The 26,661-nt window shown below is 39.5% G+C and overlaps 2 protein-coding genes across 9 annotated transcripts in view; one reads left to right on the forward strand and one right to left on the reverse strand.

The window, feature by feature from the left end:
• Nucleotides 1-58: 58 nt before the first annotated feature.
• Nucleotides 59-16,203, reverse strand: LOC144232042 (thiosulfate sulfurtransferase/rhodanese-like domain-containing protein 3). The gene is made up of 5 exons (XM_077764725.1): nt 16,149-16,203; nt 12,540-12,758; nt 1,315-1,485; nt 1,052-1,211; nt 59-781 (listed from the first exon to the last, which is right to left on the reverse strand). Exons 1-5 carry the CDS (start codon nt 16,201-16,203, stop codon nt 709-711), a joined length of 678 nt encoding a protein of 225 aa, XP_077620851.1. The 3' UTR covers nt 59-708.
• Nucleotides 16,204-16,724: 521 nt separating this feature from the next.
• Nucleotides 16,725-26,661, forward strand: part of USP45 (ubiquitin specific peptidase 45) — a 76,849-nt gene continuing 66,912 nt past the window's right edge. For 6 of the 8 annotated variants that reach the window (XR_013335301.1, XM_077764738.1, XM_077764741.1 and 3 more), the window contains exons 1-3: nt 16,725-16,787; nt 20,972-21,081; nt 25,332-25,504. Coding sequence is in view for 7 of the 8 variants with exons in the window: in XM_077764738.1 (XP_077620864.1) it covers nt 20,982-21,081; nt 25,332-25,504 (273 nt within the window). In the remaining variant the exon portion in view is untranslated. Of the gene's footprint in view, nt 16,788-17,038; nt 17,456-20,971; nt 21,082-25,331; nt 25,505-26,661 lie in introns of those variants that run through there. The other 2 variants (XM_077764740.1, XM_077764739.1) reach the window with 2 other exon arrangements.

A 26,661-nucleotide genomic window follows, 5' to 3' on the forward strand; every position in this document is an offset into this window, starting at 1 on the left:
CGCTTTTTTTTTTTTTTTTAAACTTTTATAGACCTCTGCTAGAAATCAAACATCTTCGGAGAGGAATCACATCTATTTTATTATCTTTTTAGAATCTGGAATATTTAGCATAGGATCTAAATCAAGAAAAGGTGTTCAAGAAATGCTTACTAGCTGCTTTATATTATTCAATATGCAGTAACTACTCATTATGGGTAAAAGGTGTATCTATCAGAAATATTTGTACTGTATATCATAATAGGAAAACAAATTTTATGAATTTTCTAAAATGGGAAAATTAACATACTAAAATATTTTACTCATAAAAAAAACTTGTCTAGCTCATAGACTCTTTAATGAATAGAACCCAGGCTAACACAAATGGTCATACGTTATAATTACGTACGACAAGTAACTTGGGCTTTGATAATACTATTGTACTATACTAAACTAAACTAGTTCACTAAACTATTTACAAATTAATTTCTAGAATCCCAACCCTTATATTTCCATGGTAAATTACATACATTATTTGAATCCTCAAGGAACTACACAAGGCATTGTCAATTTACAGTTTACAGTTAAGAAAAAGATTCAGCAAATAATTGACTTACACAAAATCCCCTTCCCATTAACCAGTGATGCCAGGACTAGATTATTATCCTTTTATTCATTCTACTGTCCTAGGCTGCATGTACACAACGAAAGAGCCAGCTTGCATTCCAGAATTCAATTTCCTTTTTTCTTTTCTGAAAATTCATAGGTCGCCCATTCATTCCATCCTCCAGCATAATGTTGAACACTGAAAACGTAGCAAAGTTAGTGTTGTAAAAGTTTCCTCCTGCTTTATAAACATGAGATTGATAGGAACTTTAGAGATTTAGAGATTCAAGGACTACTCTAGACTTTAAAACTGTTTAAAAGGATGAAAATATAGAGGCTCTTAGCCACTATCCTGCTATTACTAACACAGTAATTATAAGAAATTTTTCGGTATGCCAGTAAAAATGTAATACATATGGAAGAATGAAATACACATTCTTGAGTACATTTTTATATTTCACCTGTGTACCTGTTAAAGCCCAGAGATACTGCTGTGTCCAAAGCCTTCTTGCTTCTCACTCCGGCTAAACAAGAAAACACTAGGCTGTCAGATTTGGATGGTTTTACTTCATTGTACTTCTCTTTGAAGTCGTTTGGATTCATCTGTAGAGCTTCACCTACCTCACCCACTGGAAGAAAATGTTAAGAATTTCAATTAAATTTTAGATACGGTAAATTACTGAATATATATACACTTCTGTAATGAATCAATTTAAGACACAGGTCACTTACGTGGTATATTGATGGACCCAGGAATTTTCCCATACTCGACAATTTCCCATCTCTCTCTAACATCAATTAATGTAATTTGCCTGGAATTCAAGAGACTTTTAAGTTCCTTGTAAGTGACATCTTTAACAGCAGTACAAAAATTGTGGCAGCTTCCTTTTATTGACTTCAAGCCTGGAAAGAAGAAAATAATTTAGGCACTTTCAAAGTAACATTGCTATTAATACCTGGAAAGCAGTTCAAAGGAAAGTTTCCCCCTGGTTCCAGTCAGCTAACGATAGTTGATGTTTTGACTTCACTGTATTGTGCATTCAGTGTATTTTGCACACAGCCTGATGTAGCCACACCCTCTTGCCCTCCATGCTTAACAGTTGGCCTTGTACCAGCTCCATATTCTACTCTCTCCAAGCCCTTAATTAGGTGGAGCTCCTAAATACACACTCAGCATTTGGTAACAGAATTGTGCAAATAATTTGTAAGTTAACCATGATCTAAATTATAATGTGAAGGAAAATATAATATTCCCTTACAAGCAAAGAGAACAAGCCATATGTTAGATGGGGGGACGTTACAATTGAAACTACACTTGTAAGTACTTAAAGGCACTCTTTCTGTCTGTTAAATAATTGATAGGGTTATGTGGCTGCCTCAGTCAGAAAAGCATGTGACTCTTTATCTCAGGACTGTGAGTTCAAGCCCCATGTTGGGTGTAGAGATTACGTAAATAAAAACAAAAAATAATTGGTAATATAATATGGTACGGAGTAATAACTCATAAAATAAATCCATGGGTCCATAGTGATATAAGTATATAATTGAATAAATGGGGAGAAGGGATTATTTCCTTTAAAATTTTTTTTTATTAATGTTAATTTCTTTTTGAGAAAGAGAGAGCTGGGGAATGGCAGAGAGAGACACACACACAGAATCTGAAGCAGGCTCTAGGCTCAGAGCTGTCAGCAGAGGGCTCAACGTAGGTCTTGAACTCATGGAACCATGAGGTCATGACCTGAGCTGAAGTCAGACGCTTAACCGACCGAGCTACCCAGGCACCCCTAGAAGGGATTATTTCAATTGATAAATGTAGAATGAATGATAGAGAAAATCACCATTAGGTTAACACCCCACTAATTATTTCAACAAGAGCCACTAATAGATGCTAGAGTTAGGGGGTGAAAGTATGGTGAGAAATAGGATAGTATCTCCCCAGGAGATACTTACTAATGACAAAAGGAGACACCTGAAAGATGCCACTGTAACCAATTATTCAAAGACCACTAGTGATAAGAAATGTTGTTGACACCATACAGTCGCTAAGAGGATACTTGAAGAGCACATCACTTCCTTAGTATTTTTGCCAAAAATGCATACCCTGAGTCAAATCAGAAGACCATCTCAGACAAATTAAATCTACAAAATAACTAGTACTCTTAAAAAGTATCAAAGTTCTAAAAGAAAAGAGCATGGAACTGTCAACAGACTGAAGCCTACTAAGGAGACATGACAATGTAATACAATGTAGAATCCTGGATTGGATCTGGACTATAAAAGACGTCAGTGTGAAAACTGGTGAAATTTGAAGTTTATTTATTTTGAGAGAGTGAGAGAGAACGTGAGTTGAGAGGGGCAGAGAGAGAGAGAGATAGAATTCAAGTAGGCTCTGCACTATCAGTATGGAGCCCAATGTGGGGCTCAAACTGTTAGTTTTTGACCTGAGCCAAAATCAAGAGTTGGACGCTTAACTGACTGAGCCACCCAGGTGCCCCCAAACTGATGAAATTTAAATAAAGTCTGTGGATTATTAGTTCATAGTATTATGTCAATATTTCTTTCCTGATTTCAGTAATTGTATCACATAAGATGCTTACGTTAGAGGAAGTTGAGTAAGAATAAAGGGAACTCCATTTTACTTTTGCAACTTTTCTATAGGTCCATATTGTCTTTTTTTAAACATGAAAGAAAACCTAAAAGATTTTTAAATAAAAACAAAAAATTTTAATAATCATATTACACAACAAAATTATCACTTATAATAAGGGTAAATAATAATACTTCAAATGTTTTAAACATTAAATATAAAGTGAAATAGGTTTAAATATATTATATATATTATATATTTTATTATTTATTTTTGAGAGAGAGATTGATTGCGAGTGGGGGGAGAGACGGAGGAAGAAGGAGACACAAAATTCAAAGCAGGCTCCAGGCTCTGAGCTGTCAGTACAGAGCCCAATGAGGGGCTTCAACCCAACGAACCGTGAGATCATGACCTGAGCTGTAGTTGGACGCTTAACTGACTGAGCTACCCAGGTGCCCCAAAATTGGTTCAAATAGTATAAACTTGCATAGAAAAGTATTTAAAGGTCTAAGCCTGGAAGCAGACATACAATATACCACCTGTAAGAATTCACTATTTGGTAACAGTGATATTTCAGATTAATGGGGAAATTTTATTCAATAAATATGTAGAGCAACTAGCTAGACATCAGGAAGAAACTTTAAGCAGTCTATTCCCTTATTTCTTATATGTAAATTTAAATTTCAACCTAAAAAGTAATATCTAAGAAGTACTAATAGAAAACATGAGCCGATAGTTTAAATCTTGGGATAAGAAGATCATTCTAAACATGGTAAAATCAGAAGTCATAAAGATTTGACCTCATAAAAATGCTAAATTTATATATGGCAAAAGAACAATTAGGGTGCCTGGGTGGCTCAGTCAGCTAAACATCTGACTTCATCTCAGGTCATGATCTCATAGTTTGTGAGTTCGAGCCCCACACTGAGCTCTGCACTGACAGCACAGAGCTTGCTTGGGATTCTTTCTCTCCCTCCCTCTCTCTCTCAAAATAAATAAACATTAAAAAAATATATTAACAAAATAAAAAAAGAACAATGAATACTTGGAAGACAAGTGGCAGGCAGGAACAAAATATTTGTAATATAGAAAAGACAAAAGATTACTATTAATAGAGCACACATTAATAGAAAAAGGACAAAATTCCCCATACAAAAATGGTCAAAACAAGATTTGTAACAATTAGGGGCGCTTGGGTGGCTCAGTCGGTTAAGCATCCAACTCCAGCTCAGGTCATGATCTCGCGGTTCGTGGGTTTGAGCCCCGCGTTGGGCTCTGTGCTGACAGCCAGCTCAGAGCCTGGAGCCTGCTTCAGATTCTGTGTCTCCCTCTCTCTCTGATCCTCTCCTGCTCATGCAGTCTCTCTCTCTCTCAGAAATAAATAAAACATTAAAAAAAGATTTATAACAATTAAAAGGATAGATAATATCAAATATTGGTGAGGGTATGAGGAAATGGGTATGCTTGCACATTGCTGGGAGTGTGTAATGTTAAAATCTTTTGAAGGGAAAACCTGGCAGTAATAACATTTTATATATGTATGTCTTTTGTGCCTCACAAATTTACTTTTAGGAGTGTATCTTACTATAGGAGTATTAGCAAGGATAAGTACCAACGTATTCAGGTATAATGTATTTGTTGGCAGCATTCTCTGTAATATTGAAAAATGGAAATAAGCTGGAAGTCTATCAATCAGGGAATGGTTATAAGTGGTATGTTTATACAATGGAATATTATTCAGTGTAAACTGTCCAAAATATAGTATTAAATTTTAAAAACTAGTTGGAGCGCAATAGTATAAACCAAAGGTTCCCAAACTTTCTTGTTTCATCCTTTAATGCCTTAGTAAATTTTCTGCAGTTCCCATAGGCCAAAAGAAATGCTTAGTGGTTCTATTTATTAAGTAGTTAATAAAAGCCTAAAGTGAGTTATGAAAAACCATATTTTCTTGTAAAAGCCAAATACTTTTCTTTTTAAAAGTTTATTTATATAATTTTAGAGAAAGAGAGAATGAGAGAGAGAGAGCACAAGTAGGGGAGGGGCAGAGGGAGAGAGAGAATTCCTAGAAGGTTTGCACTGTTAGTGCAGAGCCTGACGGAGCTTGAACTCACAAATTGTGAGATGACCGGAGCTGAAATCAAGAGTCGGACATTTACCTGTCGGAATCACTCAGGCACATTGCCCCACCCGGCGGCTAATTTTTGCATCAGTTCCAATTTTGCTGTTTCTACACTGGTAAATCGAACCTTACCTGGGTATAACTCCAAGATCTTCAGTATGGTCTGCCATGCCCTTCAATCTACTTTACCAGCCACATACCAGACCTTCTCCTCTTCCCCCTTCCTCCTCTGCCTCAGTGACTGTACCCTCCAGCTACATTAAAAGTATACATGTGCTCTAACTACATTTTCACAACAGAGAGGTAAAGCATGGGCAAATCCTGGGTGTCCACTTGAGCTCTGTAATTCTTGGCAGGCTACTTAAACTCTTGGGGACTTAGTTTCTTATTTGTAAAACAGGAATACTACTACTTAATCTTTCTGAGTTGCTGTGAGTTGAAATACTCTATACAGTGCGGAGCACCTGTGTGGCTCAGTTGCTTAAGCACCGACTTTGGCTCAGGTCATGAATCTCTCAGTCCGTGAGTTCGAGCCCTGCATCAGACTCTGTGCTGACAGCTCAGAGTCTGGAGCCTGCTTTGGATTCTGTATATGTGTCTCTTTCTCTCTCTGTCCCTTTCTTCTTCATACTGTCTCTCTCTCTCTCAAAAATAAATAATAAAACATTAAAAAAAGAATATACAGCACAAACATTAAATATATATTTTCTCCTTTCCTTTATGATTTATGCAGACTGTTCCTTCTGAAGGGAATACCTTTCTTCCTCATCTCTACCTGGCACACTCTTACTGTCCTTGAAGACTCAGTTAATGTCACTTATTACCGACGTAACAATTACATTTCCAAGTATCTATGCTAGTAAAATATTTGTACATATACACAAAGAGGTATGCTCAATGGTAATTACTGAAGAACTTTTTATGATAGCAAAAAATTAGAAATCAAACGTCCATCAATAGGGGACTGGCTAAATGAACTGTGGTAATCCATACTATGCAATACATACAGTGGTTAAAGAGTTATATGTGCCACCATGTAAAGCTTCTAAATACCTAAGTGAGAAAAAAATGCAGAAAAGTATGCAAAGTAGATCACATTATATATATGATTTATACTATAGATCTATAGATGATATATGAAACCACAATGAGTAGAAGATCTGAACATTTTTCCAAAGAAGACATACAGATGGCCCACAGACACATGAAAAGATGCTCAACATCATTAATCATCAGAAATGCAGGTTGAAGCCATAATGAGATATCACATCACTCCTGTCGGAATGGCTATTATTGAAAAGACAAGAAGACAAGAAATCAGTGTTGGTGAGGATGCAGAGAAAAGGGAACCCTCGTGTACTGTTGGTGGGAATGTAAATTGGTACAACCACCGTGGAAAACAGTATGGAGATTCCTCAAAAAAATTAAAAATAGAACTACCGTATGATCCAGCAATTCCACTTCTGAATATTTTTCTGAAGAAAATGAAGATGATACCTTGAAAAGATACCTACACCCATATTCACTACAGCATTATTTACAACAGCCAAGATACAGAAACAACCTAAGTGTCCACTGATGGATAAATGAATAAAGAAATTGTGGTACACACACAAACACACACACACACACACACACACAGGGGAATATATTTCAGCCATTAAAAAAAAATGAACTCTTGCCATTTGAGACAATATGGATAGACCTCGAGGATATACGCTAAGTCAGATAGCCAAAGACAAACAAACACCATGTGATTTCATATGTGGAAACAAAAACCATCAAAACCCAAGCTCACAGATACAGAGAACAGATTGGTGGTTGCCTGAGGCAGGGAATGGGGTGGGGGGAGGGGTGGGGAGAGAAATGTGTGACAGTAAAAAAGGTAAACATTTATAAAATTTTTTAAAATATTTTTATTTATTTCTAGGAGAGAGAGAGAGAGAGAGAGCGAGCGTGAGCAGGGGAGGGTCAGAGAGAGAGGGAAATACAGACTCTGAAATAGGCTCCAGGCTCTGAGCAGGCAGTCAGCACAGAGCCTGACGGGGGGCTCGAACCCACGAACCACGAGATCACGACCTAAGCGAAAGTCGGACGCTTAACCGACTAAGCCACCCAGGCGCCCCTATAAAATTATTTCTTAAATTAAAAAAATAAGAATTCTCATCTTAATAGGGCAAGAGGAGAGGGGATGTAGGCCTCTTGGAGGAACGGAAAGGGTTTTCAGGGAAGATGAATGGACCTTTAGAAGAGATGGGAGGTATGACAGTTTGTGATAGTTTGTCTGGGTGCGCTGCTGAGTTCTAGTCTCCTTTCCTGTGATGGGTCAGTGTTCCCTGGTTGATGAAACTCCTGCAGAGGGGATTGAGGAGAACTGAGTTCCTTTTGGAGGATCCATCTTTAGACAGGTAAGGGGAGTTCAGAGAAAGCTTCTCTCTGCATTTGCTGTTTTCCAAATTCTTACAGCTCAAAAAAAAAAAAAAAAAATCAACCTACCAACCCAAATTTCAGTTTGAGATAAATATGATGCCCTAGAAGTATTTAAAATCACATCATATTAGACTATACCAATTGAGGATCTAGTATAATTCAGAATGGTCTGATTCATACTGCATACATGTTTAGAAGTTTGTTTTTCTAATACAATTGTCAGGTCATTTTAGTGACATTTAGAAGAAACCTGTAGGAATGAGCATTTTTTTTTCCAAATAAAAAGGCTTAAGAAATCTAGTTACTTCTATATATCAGTAAATTCTAGATTTAATTATTCATTAAATTATTTAATTCTGATTTAGCTTAATGTGATTTAATTCTATGTTTAAAGAAATTACATACAGGAGTCCCTGGGTGGCTCAATTGGTAAAGTGTCTGTCTTCATCTCAGGTCATGCTCTCATGGTTCCTGAGGTTTGAGCCCAACGTGGGGCTCTGTGCTGACAAAGCCTGGGGCCTGCTTCAGATTCTGTGTCTCTGTCTCTCAAAAATAAACATTTGAAAAAAAATTTTTAATAAAATAAAGAAATTATATATAGAGATTATATACATAGGGGCACGTGGGTGGCTTATTTGGTTAAGCAGCTGGCTCTTGATTTCAGCTCAGGTCATGATCTCACGGTTTCTTGAGGTCTAGTCCTGCACTGTGCTCTTGGGATTTTCTCTCTCTCCCTCTTTCTCTGCTCCTCCCCTGCTTGAGCTCTCTGTCTCTCTCAAAATAAATAAACAAACTTTAATAAATAAATAATAAACAAACATTAAAAAATCATATCCATGATTTAGGCTCTGAATTTATTTTTTCATAAATGTACCTTCTTTTCTATGTTATATAGTATAGCATGGTTTTCTACTGTATTTTGTACTTTAAAATACTAAACTAAATTTCACTTAGAAATAGTCTACCACTGGGGCGCCTGGGTGGCTCAGTTGGTTAAGCATCTGACTTTGGCTTAGGTCATGACCTTTCAGTTTGTGGGGTCAAGTCCCGTGTTGGACTCTGTGCTGACAGCTCAGAACCTGGAGTCTGCTCTGGATTCTGTGTCTCCCTCTCTCTCTGTCCCTTCCCTGCTTTTGCTCTCTCTTAAAACTAAATAAACATTTAAAAAATGAAAGATTAACAGTCTACCACTGGGGCGCCTGGCTGGCTTAGTCAGTTAAGTGTCTGGCTCTTCATTTGAGCTCAGGTCATGATCTCAGTTCATGGATTGAGCCCTAAGTCAGGCTCTGTGCTGACAGTGCTTGGGATTCTCTCCCTCTTCTCTCTCTGTACCCCCAACCCCTGCATAAAAAAGAAAAAAAAAAGTCTACTATTACTTCCTACTAATTAAGTTTGGCATTCGTCTTATAATTCCAATAAATAAAGTTTTGATGTGAAAAAATAGAACTATTTGAAACATAAGAGGGGTGCCTAAGTAGCTCAGTTGGTTAAGCATCTGGCTCAATCTCAGCTCAGCCCATGATCTTCCGTCATGGTTAGTGGGTTCAAGTGAGGAGCCTGCTTGGAATTCTGTCTCTCACTCTCTCTGCCCCTCTCCCACTCATTTCCTCTCTCTCTCTCTCAAATAAATAAAATAAACTTACCAAAAAAAGAAGGAAGTATAAGAGTTTTTGCTTAATAATAATAACAATCATAATACTAGCAACTCATTCTTGCCACAGCCACAAAATAAATTCCTTAGTTCACCTATACTCTTCTTCTGGATTTTGACACCTTAAAAAACCAATGTCAATATCTGTTGAATATTGACAATTATTTCCAGGGACTGTATAATGGTCAATACAAACAACATACAACCAAGAAAGAAATGATGATTGCTACTTCAGAGAGAAAATATTAGGAAGAACATTTGCTTCCTTTTCAAATGGGTATTTGGATTTAGTGTGAACATTTTATAACTTCTAATGTAATCACTTTGATAAATATTTTGAGTTTTTTTGATCCACTCACAGCAAAATGTTGAAAGCAACTGAACAACCATCCTAGTGAGTAAAATGTTAAAATGGACATTTTTGGTAAGGCAATGCATTTATTTCATGAAGTGATTTTAACATGAAAGGAGAACACCCTCTATACTTTCAGCTTTGCAAAGTTACTTGTCTTTTCAACTTCCTTTTACTCCTCTATCACAGTACTTTCTCATAAATAGCCCAGCGGGCCCCCAAGTCCTCTAAGTTGTCCCCTCCTCAAACTCCGTCCTTACTTAAGGCGTCCGCTGCTGGAAGCTAATTCATATAACTAGGGTGCCTCTGTGTTTTCTGTTGTTCTTCATGGACCCACGACTAGGATACCGAGTAAATGCCTTGACACAAACTGGCTATTACCCAGAAGGCTACTTAGAATCTTACAGAGGTGAACACCCTGGGAATAGGGCAGGGCTGGGTAGGAGAAAGTTCACTCACTTTGTGCCACCACAAAGGTGTGTTAGCACAGCACTCAGCTGCAGCGTACATGACTCGGTAGGTCCCATTTGGGATCCGGCTCCAAACTGGAGCAAGTCTAAACAGCGAAAAGGAAGAAAAGAACAGCAATAAAACTAGCAGATTTTATATCTATATATTTATTTATATATTTATAAATTTATATATATTTATATAAATATATATTTATATTTATTTATTTATATATATCTATATCTATCTATATATATAGATATAAATATTGGAGGGGAGGGCTTCAGAGAATAAAGGTAGCCAGCAAGTTTTTGTCCTCATGGAAATGTAGGAGACAAAGGACATGTTCAGTGTTATGGGGGTCACTGATTAAGTAACAAGCACTCATATTAGCCACCTAGAGTCATTAAGAAGACAAGGATTGAAAGCATTCTCTTTGGAGAGTCTTGGTTGTAAGATTAGAAACACGGGAGCACCCGAGTGGCTCAGCTGGTTAAGTGTCCAACTTTTGATTTTGGCTCAGGTCATCATCTCACAATTTGTGGGATGAAGCCCTGTGTTGGGCTCTGCGCTTGGGATTCTCTCTCTTCCTCGCTCTCAAAATAAATAAATAAACATTTAAAAAAAAAAAAAAGAAAGATTAGAAATGCATACTGAAAACCAGAAGCAGCCTACATATTCAAACAGGAAATGGCTGAATTGATTATGAAGCCTGTCATGCAGCATTTACAAGCAAAGAGTGGCTTAGAGAGATGTCCAGGAGCGCCTGGATGGCTCAGTTGGTTGAGTGTCCCACTTGGGCTCAGGTCATGATCTCGAGGTTCATGGGTTCAAGCCCTAGATCGGGCTCTATACTGACAGCTAGCTCAGAGCCTGGAGCCTGTCTTCAGATTCTGTGTCTCCCTCTCCCTCTGACCCTCCCCTGCTCACACTGTCTCTCTCTCTCTCTCAAAAATAAATAAAAACATTTTTAAAATTTTTAAAAAAGAAAAAAACATTTAAAAAAAGAGATGCCCATACTGTTAAACGAAAAAGCTTCCCATTTGAGATCTATATAACATACTTGTGTTTTATAAATGTCCAGAAAAGCATCTAGAAGGAAATACTAAACTAACTATTCTTGGGGAGTGGGATTGCAGGAAGAGGAATTCTTACATTAAAAAATAGCAACACCTGTATATTATAGATGTAGTATTTTTAGCTGTACATTTATGTATGCTCATAGAAAAGTGTTCAGACGGATGTGTACCAAACCACACTTGCAGAGGAGAATGGAACATGGGAGGGTGTACAAAGGGTACCGAATACTGTGCTTTGTTTGAAAACAATGAGAATATAATTATGTATTACTAGTAGAATTTTATATTTTTTAAATTTTAAAAAAATTTATTTATTTTGAGAGAGAGAGAGAGAAGGAGAGAGGAAGAGAGAGAGAGAGGAACTCCCCGGCAGGATCCATGCTGTCAGCACCGAATCCCGATGCAGGGCTCGAATTCAAGAACTGGGAGATCATGACCTGAGCCCAAACCAGGAGTCAGACACTTAACCGACTGAGCCACCCTGGCGCCCCTCTAGAATAATTTTACACGAAAAGACACCTTTTCACTACAACACTTTCTCCTACTCAGGTCGAATCATGGCATAGAATCCACTGCAGTCTCGGCGGTCTGTACATGGTGGCTGTTTACTTGTGTCTGTCTCTCCACAAAACGGGGAAGTGAACTGCGGAGGCAGTATCATCTAAAGACCCAGAGGACGTACCAACAGTTCAAGTGGAATAACTGGGAGGAGAGCTGGGGACACAGAGTTATGCCACGTCTCTGTGGCTGCATCCACAAATAAAAGTTGGTGCTAAAGGACAGGAAGTCGGCTTTGAGTAGCACACACAACGCCTCCACAACCACCTTCGTTTCTCTGGCTAGTTTTGTCCTGGTGGTACTTTAATGGCTCAACTTGTTATAATTCAAGCGATGCGCGCGGCTTCCTAGTGGGTAACAAGTGTAACTCGCAAAGCTGGGCTCGTGGTGAGTTTGTCCGGGCAGACGCTGGCCGCGCTCGCTCCTCTGAGTCGCGAACTGACCTTCATTGCTCAAACGTCAGTATCTTCCAAAATGCCTCCCCACGCGCAAGCTTCCTGGAGCAACGCTGACCTCTCTCCCTGCGTCCCCCAAGAGCAGCCCCAGACCCAAGTAGCCCAGAATCTGAAGGCACGAGAACTGTCAGTGGGTGCTTCCTTCCTAGGTGCGAAGAGTAATGGGTCTGACTTTTACCTGGAAGCTTCAAGAAGCGAGCACCCCCACCAATACCATTCCTTCCCCGGGGCCCGAGGTTAGGCGCTCTCCCTTCCCCCAGGGACCACGGAGCTCACCCCAGAGCACAGCCTCCGCCGACCCGAGGATCGCACGGCATGCACTCGCGAGCAGCGGGCCTGGCAGCACCATCTCCGACCCGCGCCCACCGGGCTCCAGACCACTTCCTCCTCCGGCTCCTCCTCCTTGGACTTGGCCTCCCGGAACTGCGCCAGGCTCTTGAGCGCCCCCCTCCGCCAGGCGCTGGACGAACCGGGGAGAGCCGCGGGGAGTGATGGCTGAGGGAGCGGGACCCTAACTCAAGAAATTGAGAGCTGGCTTTTTTTGTTTGTTTATTTTCATTATTATTATTTTTTTTAAGTAGAGACAAATGTTTAAAAGTGGAAAGCAGAAAATATACCAAATATAAAATTTAAAGATTTAAAGTAAAAATTTCAACTTAACTTTATATCAGTATTCTTGCAGATTAAACTACATGGATGCTTTCTTAAGAATTGCTCTTAAATACAATAGCTGGTTCAACTGATGTCAGTGCTAAGGTAATCTCATGCTGTCGTCTTCCCTCTACAACTTTGACATTTGACTGTATTTGACAATAGTTTTGTCAGAGGTAGGTCCAAGCTAGTTGGTGTTAGTTTTCAGTTGCCACCGTAACAAATTACCACAAATTTACTGGCTTAAAAAATATAAATTTATTGTGTACAATTCTCTACATCAGAACTCTTACTTGGCTAAAATTGAGGTGTCAGCAAACCTGTGTTGCTTCTGAAGGCTCATGGGGGAGAATTTCTTTTCTTGCCTTTTTCATCCAGTAGAAGCTGCATGCATTCCTTGGCTAGTGGTCCCCTGCCCCATCTTCAAAGCCAGCCTTTTAGCATCTTCAAATCTCTCTCTCATTCTGACCTCTGCTTCTGTTGTTACATCCCCTCTTTCCTTCTGACCCTTTTTAAAAAAAATGTTTTTATTTATTTCTGAGAGAGAGAGGCAGCATGAGCAGGGGAGGGTCAGAGAAAGGGAGATACAGAATCTGAGGCAGGCTCCAGGCTCTGAGCTAGCTGTCAGCACAGAGCCTGATGCGGGGCTCGAACCCACAAACTGTAAGATCATGACCTGAGCTGAAGTTGGACGCTTAATCGGCTAAGCCACCCAGGTGCCCCTTCTTCTGATCCTTTTAAAAAGATCTTTGTGATAATTCTGGGACTACTTGGATGATCCAGGATAATTTCCCTGGATTTAAGAACCTTGATTTAATCATATTTGCAAAATCCTCTTGCCATGTGAGGTAACATTATCACAGGTTCTGGGAATTAGAACACCTTTGGAGGCAGGGGTGTTATTCAGCTTCCAGCATAGAATTTATCACCACTGTGTTTAAAAAATTTTTTTTTAACGTTTATTCATTTTTGAGAGATAGATTGTGAGCATGGGAGGGGCAGAGAGAGAGGGAGCCACAGATCTGAAGCAGGCTTCAGGCTCTGAGCTGCCAACACAGACCCCAATGTGGGGCTCAAACTCATGAATTGTGAGATCATGACCTGAGCTGAAGTCAGATGCTTAACCAACTGAGTCACCCAGGTGCCCCTATCATTACTGTGTTTTAAAATTTATTCTCAGCTTGGTTCATTATGTCATTTTGAATTTATTCTCAATTTGGTTCCCAAACATCATGAAAGCTATATTTAACTGCAAATTAATTAACAATGGAAAATTTAAAAATTGATTTCTAAATGGTATTATTAAAGTATGTGTCTAAGGAATAATTTCAGTAAGCACTTTATTTTTTTCTCATTAAGCATTTTAAAATTATTCAGTTTTAATAATTTAATAATTAATAAAAGCACTTCAAATTTCTACACCAGTGTCATCACTTACAATTATGGTTTTTCCAAATCATTTGGGGTTTAGTAATAGTTTCTATATAATCAATTTTGTGGATTAACTTTGAACTAACATGTCATTATATATTGTAGATTCACCCACTCCCCATGGTATCCCCAAGCTGTCCTGAATACATCATAAACCATAGGCGGTGTGGACACAGATATGGAAACAATGGAACAATGTGCTTGGTTTCAATAAATCACATTCAATTTGATTTATGTTTTTGCAAGAGCACATATTACTAAATAATTCTTTTTCCAATGTTCATGACTAATTATTTGAGAAATATTTTTCTGTAGGATTTTTTTGTCTGAAAGGATGAATTACTCCTCCTGTACCAGCACAGTGCCAAACGTTGTTTACTTAAGAGTTCTTATAGCAAAAATCTTGTCAGAAGAGAGTCTTGATCATTATTCCTTGGACAAGCGTCCAAGCTCTTCTTTCAGAGCTAGAAAGGCCTAAAGTGGGATGAAAGGGAAAAAAATAGTTGGTCTACTGGTGCTGAGTTGATATGAATCATTAATTGTCAACTCATTTTATTTCTTGGTATAATGCAAGTGAAAGGCAACTGGAAAGGAGGGGATTTTCCCCATTTCTTTTTAAGTCCACATCAAGCCTCCACATATTTGACAAATCAAATGAAGAACTAGGAAATGTATTATTTTTCGTGCAACCTTTTTTTCAAAAGAGTTTCTATCAGAACTTAAAATGAGTATCCGTTGACTCAGCATTTCCACTGCCAACAGTTTACTGAAGATATTTGCACAAGTAGGCAAAGATAAATGTACCTTAACAGGAAACTGGGGTAAAAAATGATGCATCCATTTACTGGAGTTTTAAGCAGCTAGTCAAAAGAATGAGACTAATATGGAATTATGTCCAAGATACACTAGCAAGTGAAAAAAATCGAGTTGTAAAATAGAATTTAGACTGCTAGAAATCAAGATAGCTTTGGAATTTTATCATTTCCAAGAAAAGTTATATACTGCTTGCATAATTCCTAAATTTCTTGTTCTAATTCAGTCCCTTATTTTTTTTCCCCTGTAAATTGGATTACAATATATGATACATTTTTAAAAATCCCATTTACTTCAATGCAATGTAGTATGAAAATTATTTAGATTTGCTCAAGTTCGCATATCTTTTTTTCCCTCCATGTTCTGTTTTAAATCAGATGTTAAATAAAATCGGGGGCGCCTGGGTGGCTTAGTCGGTAAAGCGTCCGACTTTCGCTTAGGTCATGATCTCACGGTTCGTGGGTTCGAGCCCCGCATCGGTCTCTGTGCTGACCGCCAGCTCAGAGCCTGGAGCCTGTTTCAGTCTGTGACTCCCTCTCTCTCTGACCCTCCCCTGCTCACGCTGTCTCTCTGTCTCTCTCCTAGAAATAAATAAAACATTTTTTAAAAAAATAAAAAACGTTTGATTTCCGATGTATAAAATTTTGACTTCACAATTACACCCATATGACCTATTCTTACTTGGGGAATATTTTTTTTTCCTAAAGAAAGTATTTCCTAAAGAATATTTTTCCCTACACCAAAACATGATGTATCCCTATACCTAGCACAGTAACTGGCATATTAATACTTAGTTATATTTGTTGAATGAGGCGTTTCCATATATACAATGTAAACATCTAGTAACTTTCTTTGCCAAGTTCTTTACATGGAAATAATGCTGTTTCATAAGAAATGAATTAGAGTTTTTAAGGGAAAAATCAAGACTTTTTTGGTTTATCTCTGCTATCTTTTGACACTTAATCCAAGCTTCTATCCATAAGGACACACCTGTCTCCGGGCTGAAGACTTGTGGGAGATTACAAAGCTTGTGGAGTTTACCCATAACTAGTGTTGATGTTTGCATTATCATTCAGACAAAATATTTTCAAGCCAACAATTTTTACTAAACATATGCAATGTCCAGACCACTTTAACGGATAATCGAGCTTCGAAGAAGCATAGGTGTAGGTCAAGAAAAGTTCTGTGTAGTAAGGACAGGTAAGCCAGTAATAATGAAAAAATGCAACATAACATATGACAAATGCTAGATGTGACTATTGTACAGAAGAGTGTGATAGTCGGAGGCTATCCCGTTTGGCCCTCTGAAACAAGGGGGATCTAAGTCTCCGACTCGGGAAAGACCTGAGCTGCGCACTCCGGGACACTTGGGACGCAACAAGGAGCCAGTTGCTATTATTCTAAGATTAGCCAGTTTATCGCGTTCTGCAGACTTAGAGAACGCAGGCGCGACGCGAGCCGACCCCACCCTGTCCACGCCCCACTCCAAGTGCTCCAACGCCTAGAGGGCGGCCTCGACCCCGCCCGGCTGTGGGGCGGGCACGCGAGGCCACGCCCCTGCCGGCGGGGAGGTCGGCCGCGCAGGCGCACTACCTTCTGGTGGTAGACGCGGCGTCTCGGCCCGGCGTGGTGAGTCCGGGCTGCGGCGGTGGGGTTGCCGCAGTGTTCCGGTGTTCTCTTCGTCCACCCCGGCCCCTTGTGGCAGGACGGGCCTGGGAGAAAGGCGTCCTCCGCCTCCCCCCAACCCCCGCGCCTTTGCGATCCCGGAGGGTCCAGGCAGCAGCCCAGGGCCGCGTGAGTGCGGCCCGGCCGGGCGGCGGCTGTAGGAACCGGAGTTGTTTAGGCGGGAGNCGAGGCGCGGCCCGACACCCTTTTCCCGCCTCCCTCCCGCGCTCTCTCCTCACTCCGCATTCGGTCTTGAGAAAGTTGGGACCGGAGGAAGCAAGGCTCCTCACGGGATTTGGGAAGCATCGCGTACCATTAGGAGCCCTGGAGACGAGCTGCCGGGGTCCAGGTCTCCGGCCACCACTCGTTACGGTCTGGTCTCCGAGACCTCTGCAAGTCACTTAACCTCTGTGTGTCTCAGTTTCCTCAAGTGTAAAATGAGAGAAGTCATAGTAACCTCTCTCAAAAGGTGATTGTGAGAATCGAGTGGGATAGTGTCTTTGAAGTGCTTAGAGTCAAGCATGATGCACAACAGAAGTATGCAAGTGCTGTTCATTTTTTGGAGCCCGGCACTAAATGGAGTTATGTCCCTCACCTCCCCACGCTGAAAACAAGTGCCCGAGAGTCCAAGGGTAGGGAAAGGAATTTTTTTTTTCTTTTTGAGAATATGGGCTTTTGTTTGTATAGCATCTTTTTTTTTTTAAATCATACATTTCTAAATAACTTAGTTGCACATCCTACAGCCGAGAAAAGACAGATGTTAGAGTAATATTGAAGTTGGAAACTGAAAAGTTTTGCTTGGGAAACCACGTGAGAAAAATGGCCAGAGCTTATTTGTGCTGAAAAGTTAACATCCTGGCCCAAAGACTGCTAACCTTAGAAAGGCCTACTGTTCAAGGCTACAATTTGTTTGGCATCTGGGAACTATTATATAGTTTATGCCGGAGTTGCCAGCCTCCATACCCTCCCCCTTGCTGGGGCATGTGAGTCTGTCATGGGCTTCCTTGAGCAGAGACATTGCACAGACATTGCTGGATTTTCTTTATTGGGGGAAGGAGTGTGCTCTCTTTGTCCCTTTCAGGAGGGAGAGACTATAAGGAAGCCTGCATGTGGATTCCTGCAGACTTCACTTGTGTCTTTTCCCATTATCCAGGCTGTATGTCCATAGACATTGCTGTAATAAAAGTTAGCTAGGGGTACTACTACATGCCGAGTCCTGTGAGTCCTTACAGTGAATCTCCAGATGTGAGGGTGGTCTTGGAACTCCCCAGGTACAATTTGGGTGATAGAACTTGAAGCTCCAGTAATTGGACTTTAATTTTGTCCCTCTTTGACTTAAAGGGGAATGAAAAGGAAAACTATCCAGATAAGTGATGGCTAATTAGTGGGTTACTGTCCAGAAGTGTTTCTATGTTTAGATATATTGCATATGTCAGAAAAATCATTGGAAATTAACTCTACCTACCAAGTTAAGTTTGAGTCAGTGTCTTTTACAGACCTTTTACAGATTATAGGTCAAATACCTGTTTTTTTGTTGTTTTCTGCCAGCATTATCTATGTGTTGTTGTTTATCTAGGTTTATCTGTGCAGTTGGGGAAAAGGTATGACAAGTTTCTCATGGCCATTTTTCCTGGATTCTGTTACACCTATATTTTGAGGATCAAGTTGAAATATTTGAAATATTTCACCTCTAAGTTTGGAGGTGAAAAGATCAGATTTGCCATCTGATTATGTCTTTTTCCCCCGTCAGTTAAGTAGAAGACTAGATACTATTTTGAGAAACAGGGAGATGGAGGAGTGAGAGGTTTGGGAGAATTAGAAAGGTTTCAAATGGCTGTGTGAGGAGTAGGTAAGTAAGTTTTCCAGAAAGTGTAGTGGATAATGGCACGTCTTGATCCATTTGAGATTGAGATTGTGTTATGAATTTAGTGACCCAGTCTACTTTCTTACAAGGTTTTCTCCAGCCTGTTTGGATGCAGACATGGAAAAAGTACTTAATTGGGTTCATTTAAAGTTTGAATTTCTGTTAGAGGGGTGATATGGTAGTCATTAAGACTATGCATACTTTATTCTTTCTACGTACCTGGTAAGGTTGCACTCTTTGACACGCCCCACCTCTCACCCTTATACCCCCCATGTCTACTTGAAGTTAAATGTGGCCGTATGACTTGCTTGTGCTGGTAAAATATGAGCAGATGTGACATAGAGCATGTCCCAGTGAAGCTTTAAGAACCAGCACTCCATTTGCCTCTTTCCCCATCTCCCTGCCTTGCTATAGTGAACATGGATGTGCTTGGTGAGATGCAGCCTCTTGTCAGCCTGTGCATTAAAAGTGAATAAGGAGTGGCCGAACCAGCAAGCTGGAAGAACTCGAAGTTGTGATTAGGGAATGGAATACCTGAATTAGTGATTTTGCAAGGTCAAACTGTAGGGGTAAGTGGATGAGGAAGTGTGGAGGGAAGAGGCAGTCGGAAATGAAATGGTCATGACTCCTGGCTTGCTAAGTCAGTAGAGCATCCAACTCTTGATCTCATGATCATGAGTTCAAGCCTCGTTTTGGGTGTGGAGACTACTTAAAAAAAAAAAAAAAGAAAAAGAAAGAAAGAAAAAGAAAAGAAACAAAATGGTCAGGGTACTCAGAGGCCTTGTATATCTCTGACCCTGAAGGCCATAATTTGTTGCAACTCATTTCAAGAGTGATGACCCCTGGAGTTAAAGAAATGGCTCTTAAAATGGTAAACCCGAAAGCTCCCTTTTGTGGAATATGGTAGAACTGAATCAAGATGCAGAATTTATTACTGAGTTGAAAGATTCTTCTCTCTTGATCAATAAAAGCAAACAAACAGCCATGAAAATTACAACGTACCTTAGCCAAGAAACAGATGATATTAGGTAGCATTTAGGCTAAGCTACTTTAACAGACTCCAAGTACAGTGGTTTTAAAAAATGCTTAATTTGTATCTAAAATTTTTAGAATTGACTTTGGGGTTTTAAGCATTGTAAGGGACAGGTAAGTAACACCATGAAGAAAGAGACAAATTAAGTGTGTACATTATACAGTGTTGCTATTGAAAGTATGGACCCCCAACAATTCCTTCCCACTGAGAGCTTATGAGGCAAAACCTCAGTTCCTGTGCCAGACTTGCTGAACCAAAATCCACGTTTTTAACAAGATCTTTGAGGTGACTCATATGCAGTGTCCTGATCTCTTAAAAGTGCTAGCATCTTAGGAGCGTATAAGATGGAAAGACCAGTTGTAGATGAAAAGATCCTAACAAGTAACAGGACATAACCAATACAAAGTGCAAACCTTGATTGAATCTTGATTAAAAAATAAAAATAAAAAAAACAACCAGTATGGAAGATACTTCTGGGTCAGCTGAAGAGGTTAGAATATGGTGGAATACCAGAAAAGGGAATTCCTGTTAATTTTCTTAGATATGAGGGTGATGTGATTATATAGAAAAATGTTTTTTAAAAGATACATACTCTTTGCAACTTCCTTTAAAATAGTTGAGCAAAAACAAACACCCACACACGTGTATATATGTCTCTCTCTATACACGCTGATGTTTAGATAAAAGAAATATGTGGAATCTAGGTGGTAAATATATGGGTGCCTATTATATTGTTCTTTTAACCTTTGTGGAAGTGTAAGTTTTTTCATAATAAAAAAATGGAGGAAAACACACACACAAAAATGCAGTAGCTTCAAACAAGTTATTTTTCCCCCAGTAGTTCAGTGCTGGGTCATATAGTGCAGGCAGGGCTGGCACACGGCTTCCATCCCTGGTCTGTTGTGGCTTTTCCTGCTCCTGTTTTCTAGCTAGTGGTATGGAAAAATGGCGAGGGGAGCATATGGTCTAGAAGCAGCACTTATTTCCTTGATCAAAACTTCAGTTTTTTTCATTCACCTGGACATCCTATAGCTAGGGAGTAGGTGGTAAAAGTCAAATGTGATGTGCATTTGTGTATTTTGGTTTAAGAAAGATTTCTTTGGTTTCACCTGGTGTTTTCTTCTCTGTTGATTTCTGAGGCCCAACTAAAATTGAAATCATTTTAATTTTAATATACATAAAGTACAGTAGCTAAAATTTTCATTTTGAGGATTAAAGTATATTCATCCCCTCCCCGCTAAATCTCTTCAGTAAATAACAGATGCGGGTGCAAGAGCCTTCCAAAGCTTTACCCGAGAAAGCCAAAAGAAGTAAAAGGCCTACTTTACCTCGCGATGAAGACTCTTCAGACGACATTGCTGGTAAATTGTGATATCTGTCATCCTTAATAGTGTTGTGGAAAAGAACCATATATGTTTTTAATTTAAATCCTTTGCCCTTTATTTTCACTATTTTCTACATGAACTCTAAAATCAGCTTATCTAGTACCGAAACATCCTGTTGATATTTTATTGAGATTTTTGTTTAGTTTATAAAGTAACTTAGAATTGGTGTCTTTTTGTTTCCCCTTCTTTGTGACCTGTTAAAACCAAGCCTTCAAGGCTGGGAGGAGTGGAGCTGCTGGCCTCAGACTTGTTTTCCTCTTCAGCTTCATGACTTCATTTTGGCCTCTGAGGATTTTCCATACTTTCTTACTAGTTCAGCTCTCCACTTAAAAAGTTGTTTTAAATTTTTATTTCCTTTTTATAAATATTTACTTACTTTTGAGAGAGATAGAGAGACAGAGTGTGAGCAGGGGAGGGACAGAGGAAGAGAGAGACACAGAATCCAAAGCAGGCTCCAGGCTCTGAGTTGTCAGCCCAGAACCTGAAGCGGGACTCGAACCCACGAACTGTGGCTTGAACCCACGAATCGTGAGATCGTGACCTGAGCTGAAGTCGGATGCCCAACCAACAGAGCCACCCAGGTGCCCTTTTTATTTCCTTTCTTAAGTGTTTTTAACTTGGATAATATTTGAGGACAGCTAGATTGGTGTATTGAGGGTAGACTGAATTATATCCTTAAGCATTTGTTTTATTCCACGGATATGATTTTTTTCAGGGGTTCTGAGTATTCTTGTGTTAACTCTTGCTTGCCTGTCTTCTAGTTTCTTTTTCCTCAAATCTTCTAAAATTCCTGTTTCCTTTTCATTTTGTTTGCTGTTTTCATTTTTATCTTTACAGTGTTTTCTGCAGTGTCTGTTTCACCTCATGCCCTTTTTAGTTTTGCCATCAGTTTTGTGGCTTAATTTCATTTTTTCTTCCATTTCTTTCCTGAACCGTGCCAGTCACTTCTTACTGGTTTGCCACCTTGTGCTGGAACATTTTGCTTCTGTTTTGTATTTTTATTTCATGACAATGATTTCTGTGCCATTTGTTTTTTTATTTTTTTTAAATGCTTTTATTTATTTCTAGGAGAGAGAGAGAGACAGTGTGAGCAGGGGAGGGTCAGAGAGAGAGGGAGTCACAGACTGAAACAGGCTCCAGGCTCTGAGCTGGCAGTCAGCACAGAGCCTGATGCGGGGCTCGAACCCACAAACCGCGAGATCATGACCTAAGCGAAAGTCGGACGCTTAACCGACTAAGCCACCCAGGCGCCCCTGTTTTTTCTTTTTTTATATTGGCATAGAATTTATGGCTTTGCTTTCTCATTCTTTGATGTAGGGTCACCTTTCTTGGGCCATTTAGTTTTGGAATATTTGTGTAAGAAGGAGGGCTAAAACACTGTTGAGACCAACTGGAGTTTTGAGTCTGAGCTCATTGAGCCTTCTTTCCACCTGACAGGATTTTACAGCCCTGGGTTTTTTCAGAATCCAAATATCCCTTCTCCCCGACTGCCTTAGAGATAAGACTGACTGCCTTAGAGATAAGACTGTTTCCGGCAAATAAGGCTTGTTCTTTAGTTTCTTACTTAGTGAATGAGACTTTGCCTTCCTTCGCTTCTTAAAACAAAAGTGGATACAGGGGAGCTCCTGCCAGTGTTGTTGCTGCACAGAGATTTTGGGAGTTTGGTTTTGTTCTTGGTCTGTAAGGCCCACGTCTTCTCTGTGAAATCTACAGCTGCAGTCTTCTCTCTGGCCCCTCCTGTTTGCACTCCTGTTTGGGATCTCTGCTGCAGTTAGGTGGAGCCTCCCGCTTAATTTGTGACTTGAGGCTTCAGTTGTCTCCTGGTTTTTCTGAAAATGAACTTGGTTTTTTCATTTCCTACTCTTGTTGACCTTGGATGATTCTGGGAAGAGAATGGCAAAGTGTGGATTTTAGACCATCATTTACAAACTGGAAGACCTCCTTATAAAGTTTTTATTAATACTTAAGATGAGAAACATGGAGATTTTAATTACTGTTTTTGATTTGTTTATGTGGAACAACTGTAGACTTTAATACATTTATAGATTTTCTTCAGGAATCCCCAGAGGACTTGTTTGGCAGATGAAACTTAAACAACTGCATGATTAAACAAATTATAGAAAACTGAGGAAATCTTATTAGCACAGGAAAAAATGTTTTTACATGTTTCCCCCCATAAGAGATTGTGAATACTATTTATTTATTTTTATTTATTTGTTACATGTTTATTTATTTTGAGAGAGAGAGAGAGAGAGAGAGAGAGAGCATGAGTCGGGGAAGGACGGAGAAAGTGAGAATCCCAAGAAGGCTCCAAGTGTAGAGCCATGACCGTGAGATCATGTGACCTGAGGAGAAAGCAAGAGCTGGCTGCTTATCCGATTAAGCTGCCCAGACGCCCCTATAAATACTATTTAAACACTGGTTAGCTCTTACAGAAACTTCAAACTTTCAAATTTATTTATAAAATGTACATATGGTTGAGGCACTTAAAAGCTAATAGATTTCACTTAGAGGCCTGGAACCTTTTTTATATTGAATTTATTTATCTCTGAATTCATTAACAATTCCAGTTTTATAAGTCTGAATTATAGAATCAGAGACTAGTTAAGTTGTCTGCTGGCCAGATCCCACCCTAGAGATGGTGTAGAAAGTGTATGGAATGATTTTTTACGCTTAGAATTTTACAATATAAAAACTCAAAGCAGTGATGTTTGGTAAGCCATTTCTAGGTCCTATACTTGTGTGATCATCTCTCAGTCTTTCCCAGAACACCCCATTCTTTAATGGCATGTGTCCTTGCTTTCCAAATAAAGGACTTCAGAATTACTCCTTTTGTGTCTATTCTTGTAACTTGCTCTTGGTGTAAAATTAGAAGTCTTAACCTTTTATCAGATTTAACATTACTTTTCTTAAAATTATATTTTACAACACATCCCTTGTCAGGAGTCACATTCTTAGCCTTCAGGATGAAGTGGGACTAACGCTTAGCCTCTCTGTAGTTAACTAATACGTGCAAAGGAGTGCTGTGCATTTAGGAAGGGAAGTGGACAAAGTGGAAATGTACATACTCCTGTTTCCCTCTTCACGTTACTCATTCTTTGTTATTTCATTTTGGCAGATAGTGGTAGTTTTGGTGTTTGGAATAGTTGAGGTTGGAGAAATGGAAGTGTTAGTGTGTCCTTGTGAGAAGAATATGGTTATCTGAATAAAAACATATTAGATCATTTTGGCCATTTGTCTCCACACGGTGCACACTTCTTGTACCTGTAAATTATGCTACCGTTTGTTCCTTTCTCTCCTTTCTCCCAACAGTGATGAAAATAGCATCAGAGCAGAGGTAGACTTTGTGGAAAGAGTTTATGTGGATATCTTTTTCTAAATTTTCTTTAAATGTTTTTATTTATTTTTGGGAGAGAGAGTGAGGGGGAGAGGGGCAGAGAGAGAGGGAGACACAGAATCTGAAGCAGGCTCCAGGCTCTGAGATGTCAGCACAGAGCCCGATGTGGGGCTTGAACTCACAAGCCATGAGATTCTGACCTGAGCCAAAGTCGGATGCTCAACCAACTGAGCCAGTCAGGTGCCCCTATGTGGACATCTTAATTAGAAGAAAATATATTCAGAATCCTTATTAACACAGTGGCTGGGCTGCTCCTCAAATTATCTCCTTTATTTATTTATTAAATTTTTAACTTTTGACCTATTTTTAAATTAATAGGAAGGTACAGAGAAACATATACGGGGGTCCCATTCACTCTTCACTCAACCTCTCCTGATTTAATGTCTTATTTCTACAGTATGATATCAAAACCAGGAAAAACGACATCACTACAATCAGAGCTTCTTCTGATTTCACCAGATATACAAGGTCTCACATGTGTGTATTTGAGCTATACACAAATGTGTGTATAGCTATAGGCAGTTTAATTATGTGTGTAGTTTTGTGTAAGCACCACAATCAAGATACCGGCTGTACCATCACTACCACAAGTGTTCCCTGATGATAGCCACACCCCCTGTCCTCCACCCATAGTCCCTGGCAGCCACAAATCTGTTCTCCAACTCTGTACTTCTGTTTCATATACAGTATGTATCCTTTTGAGTTATTTGGTTTTTTGAATCTCTTTGATTTTTAGTCACAGTATTTTAATGCTATTGACTTTTGTTAAATGATGGTAGCACTTTGGTTTAGCAAACAAAATGTTCAGATTTTGTTATGTCTTATTCAGTAGGATTCACTTGCCAACATGTAAGTCTTGCCATCAGTGTGAATCATGTGAAGAAAGCAATCGCTGAGAATGTGTGGTCAGTTTGCTCCGAATGTTTAAGGGCAAGAAGATTCTCTGATGGACAGCCAGTACTTTCCTCTGACGTCTGGTTGTGCCTCAAGTGTGGTTTTCAGGTGAGAAACGTGATTTTTGTCTCTGACTTTGTCTTAAATATTTTCCCTAAATGCTTATTACGAGTTGGATTGTTGGTAATGTTTAGAACTTAAGATAAATTTATTCCGTGTTTAGATAGACCTTTACAAGGCTGAACTTAGAAATGTTTGTTAAGGTAAAGTAAAAGGTATGTTATCTTTAGAAAGTGATCATGTGTGATTTAGAAATACTTTGAAAGGGAATCCATCCTACTTGTGGTAGCTCTCAGATCTGGACCTGTCTTTACTGGTTTGTATTTACTTATGAAATGGATACAAGTTTTTTCTTTTTTTTTTTTTTTATATCTTTCTAAATTAATTTTCTTTCTATGAAGTGATTCTCTTTTTTTATGTTTTACTTATTTTTGAGAGCAAGAGAGACAGAGCACAAGCAGAGGAGGGGCAAAGAGAGAGGGGAGACAGAATCTGAAGCAGGCTCCAAGCTCTGAGCTGTCAGCACAGAGCCTGATGTGGGGCTCGAACTCATAGACCACGAGATCATGACCTGAGCCGAAGTCGGATGCTCAAACGACTGAACCACCCAAGTGCCCCAATTCTTTTTTTCTTTTTAAACAGATTATCTTAATAGTTCAGAAACTACTAATACTGTAATTATTTATTTGTTATTATTTTTTTAACATTTATTTATTTTGAGAGACAGAGATAGAGTGTGAGCGGGTGAGGGGCGGAGAGAGAGAGACAGAGACAGAGACAGACACAGAATCTGAAGCAGGCTCTAGGCTCTGAGCACAGAGCCTGACGTGGGGCTTGAACCCACGAACTGTGAGAGCCTGACATGACCTGAGCCGAAGTCAGATGTTTATCGGACTGAGCCATGCAGGCATCCCTGTAATAATTTTTTAAATGTTTGCTTATTTTTTTTTAATAGTTTATTGTCAAATTAGTTTCCACATAACACTCAGTGCTCATCCCCACAAGTGTCCTCCTCCATGCCCATCCCCCCTCCCCCCACATCCATCAGTCCTCAGTTTTTGTCAGCATTCAAGAGTCTCTCATGGTTTGCTTCTCTCCCTTTCCCCCACCATTTCTGCCCTTCTTCTCCCCCTTGTTCCTCCGTCAAGTTCCTCCTAATCCTCCTATACGTGCAAACATATGATATTTGTCCTTCTCTGCCTGAC

Source organism: Crocuta crocuta, unplaced genomic scaffold (genome assembly GCF_008692635.1).
Source record: "Crocuta crocuta isolate KB4526 unplaced genomic scaffold, BGI_CrCroc_1.0 scaffold194, whole genome shotgun sequence".
NCBI lineage: Eukaryota > Metazoa > Chordata > Mammalia > Carnivora > Hyaenidae > Crocuta > Crocuta crocuta.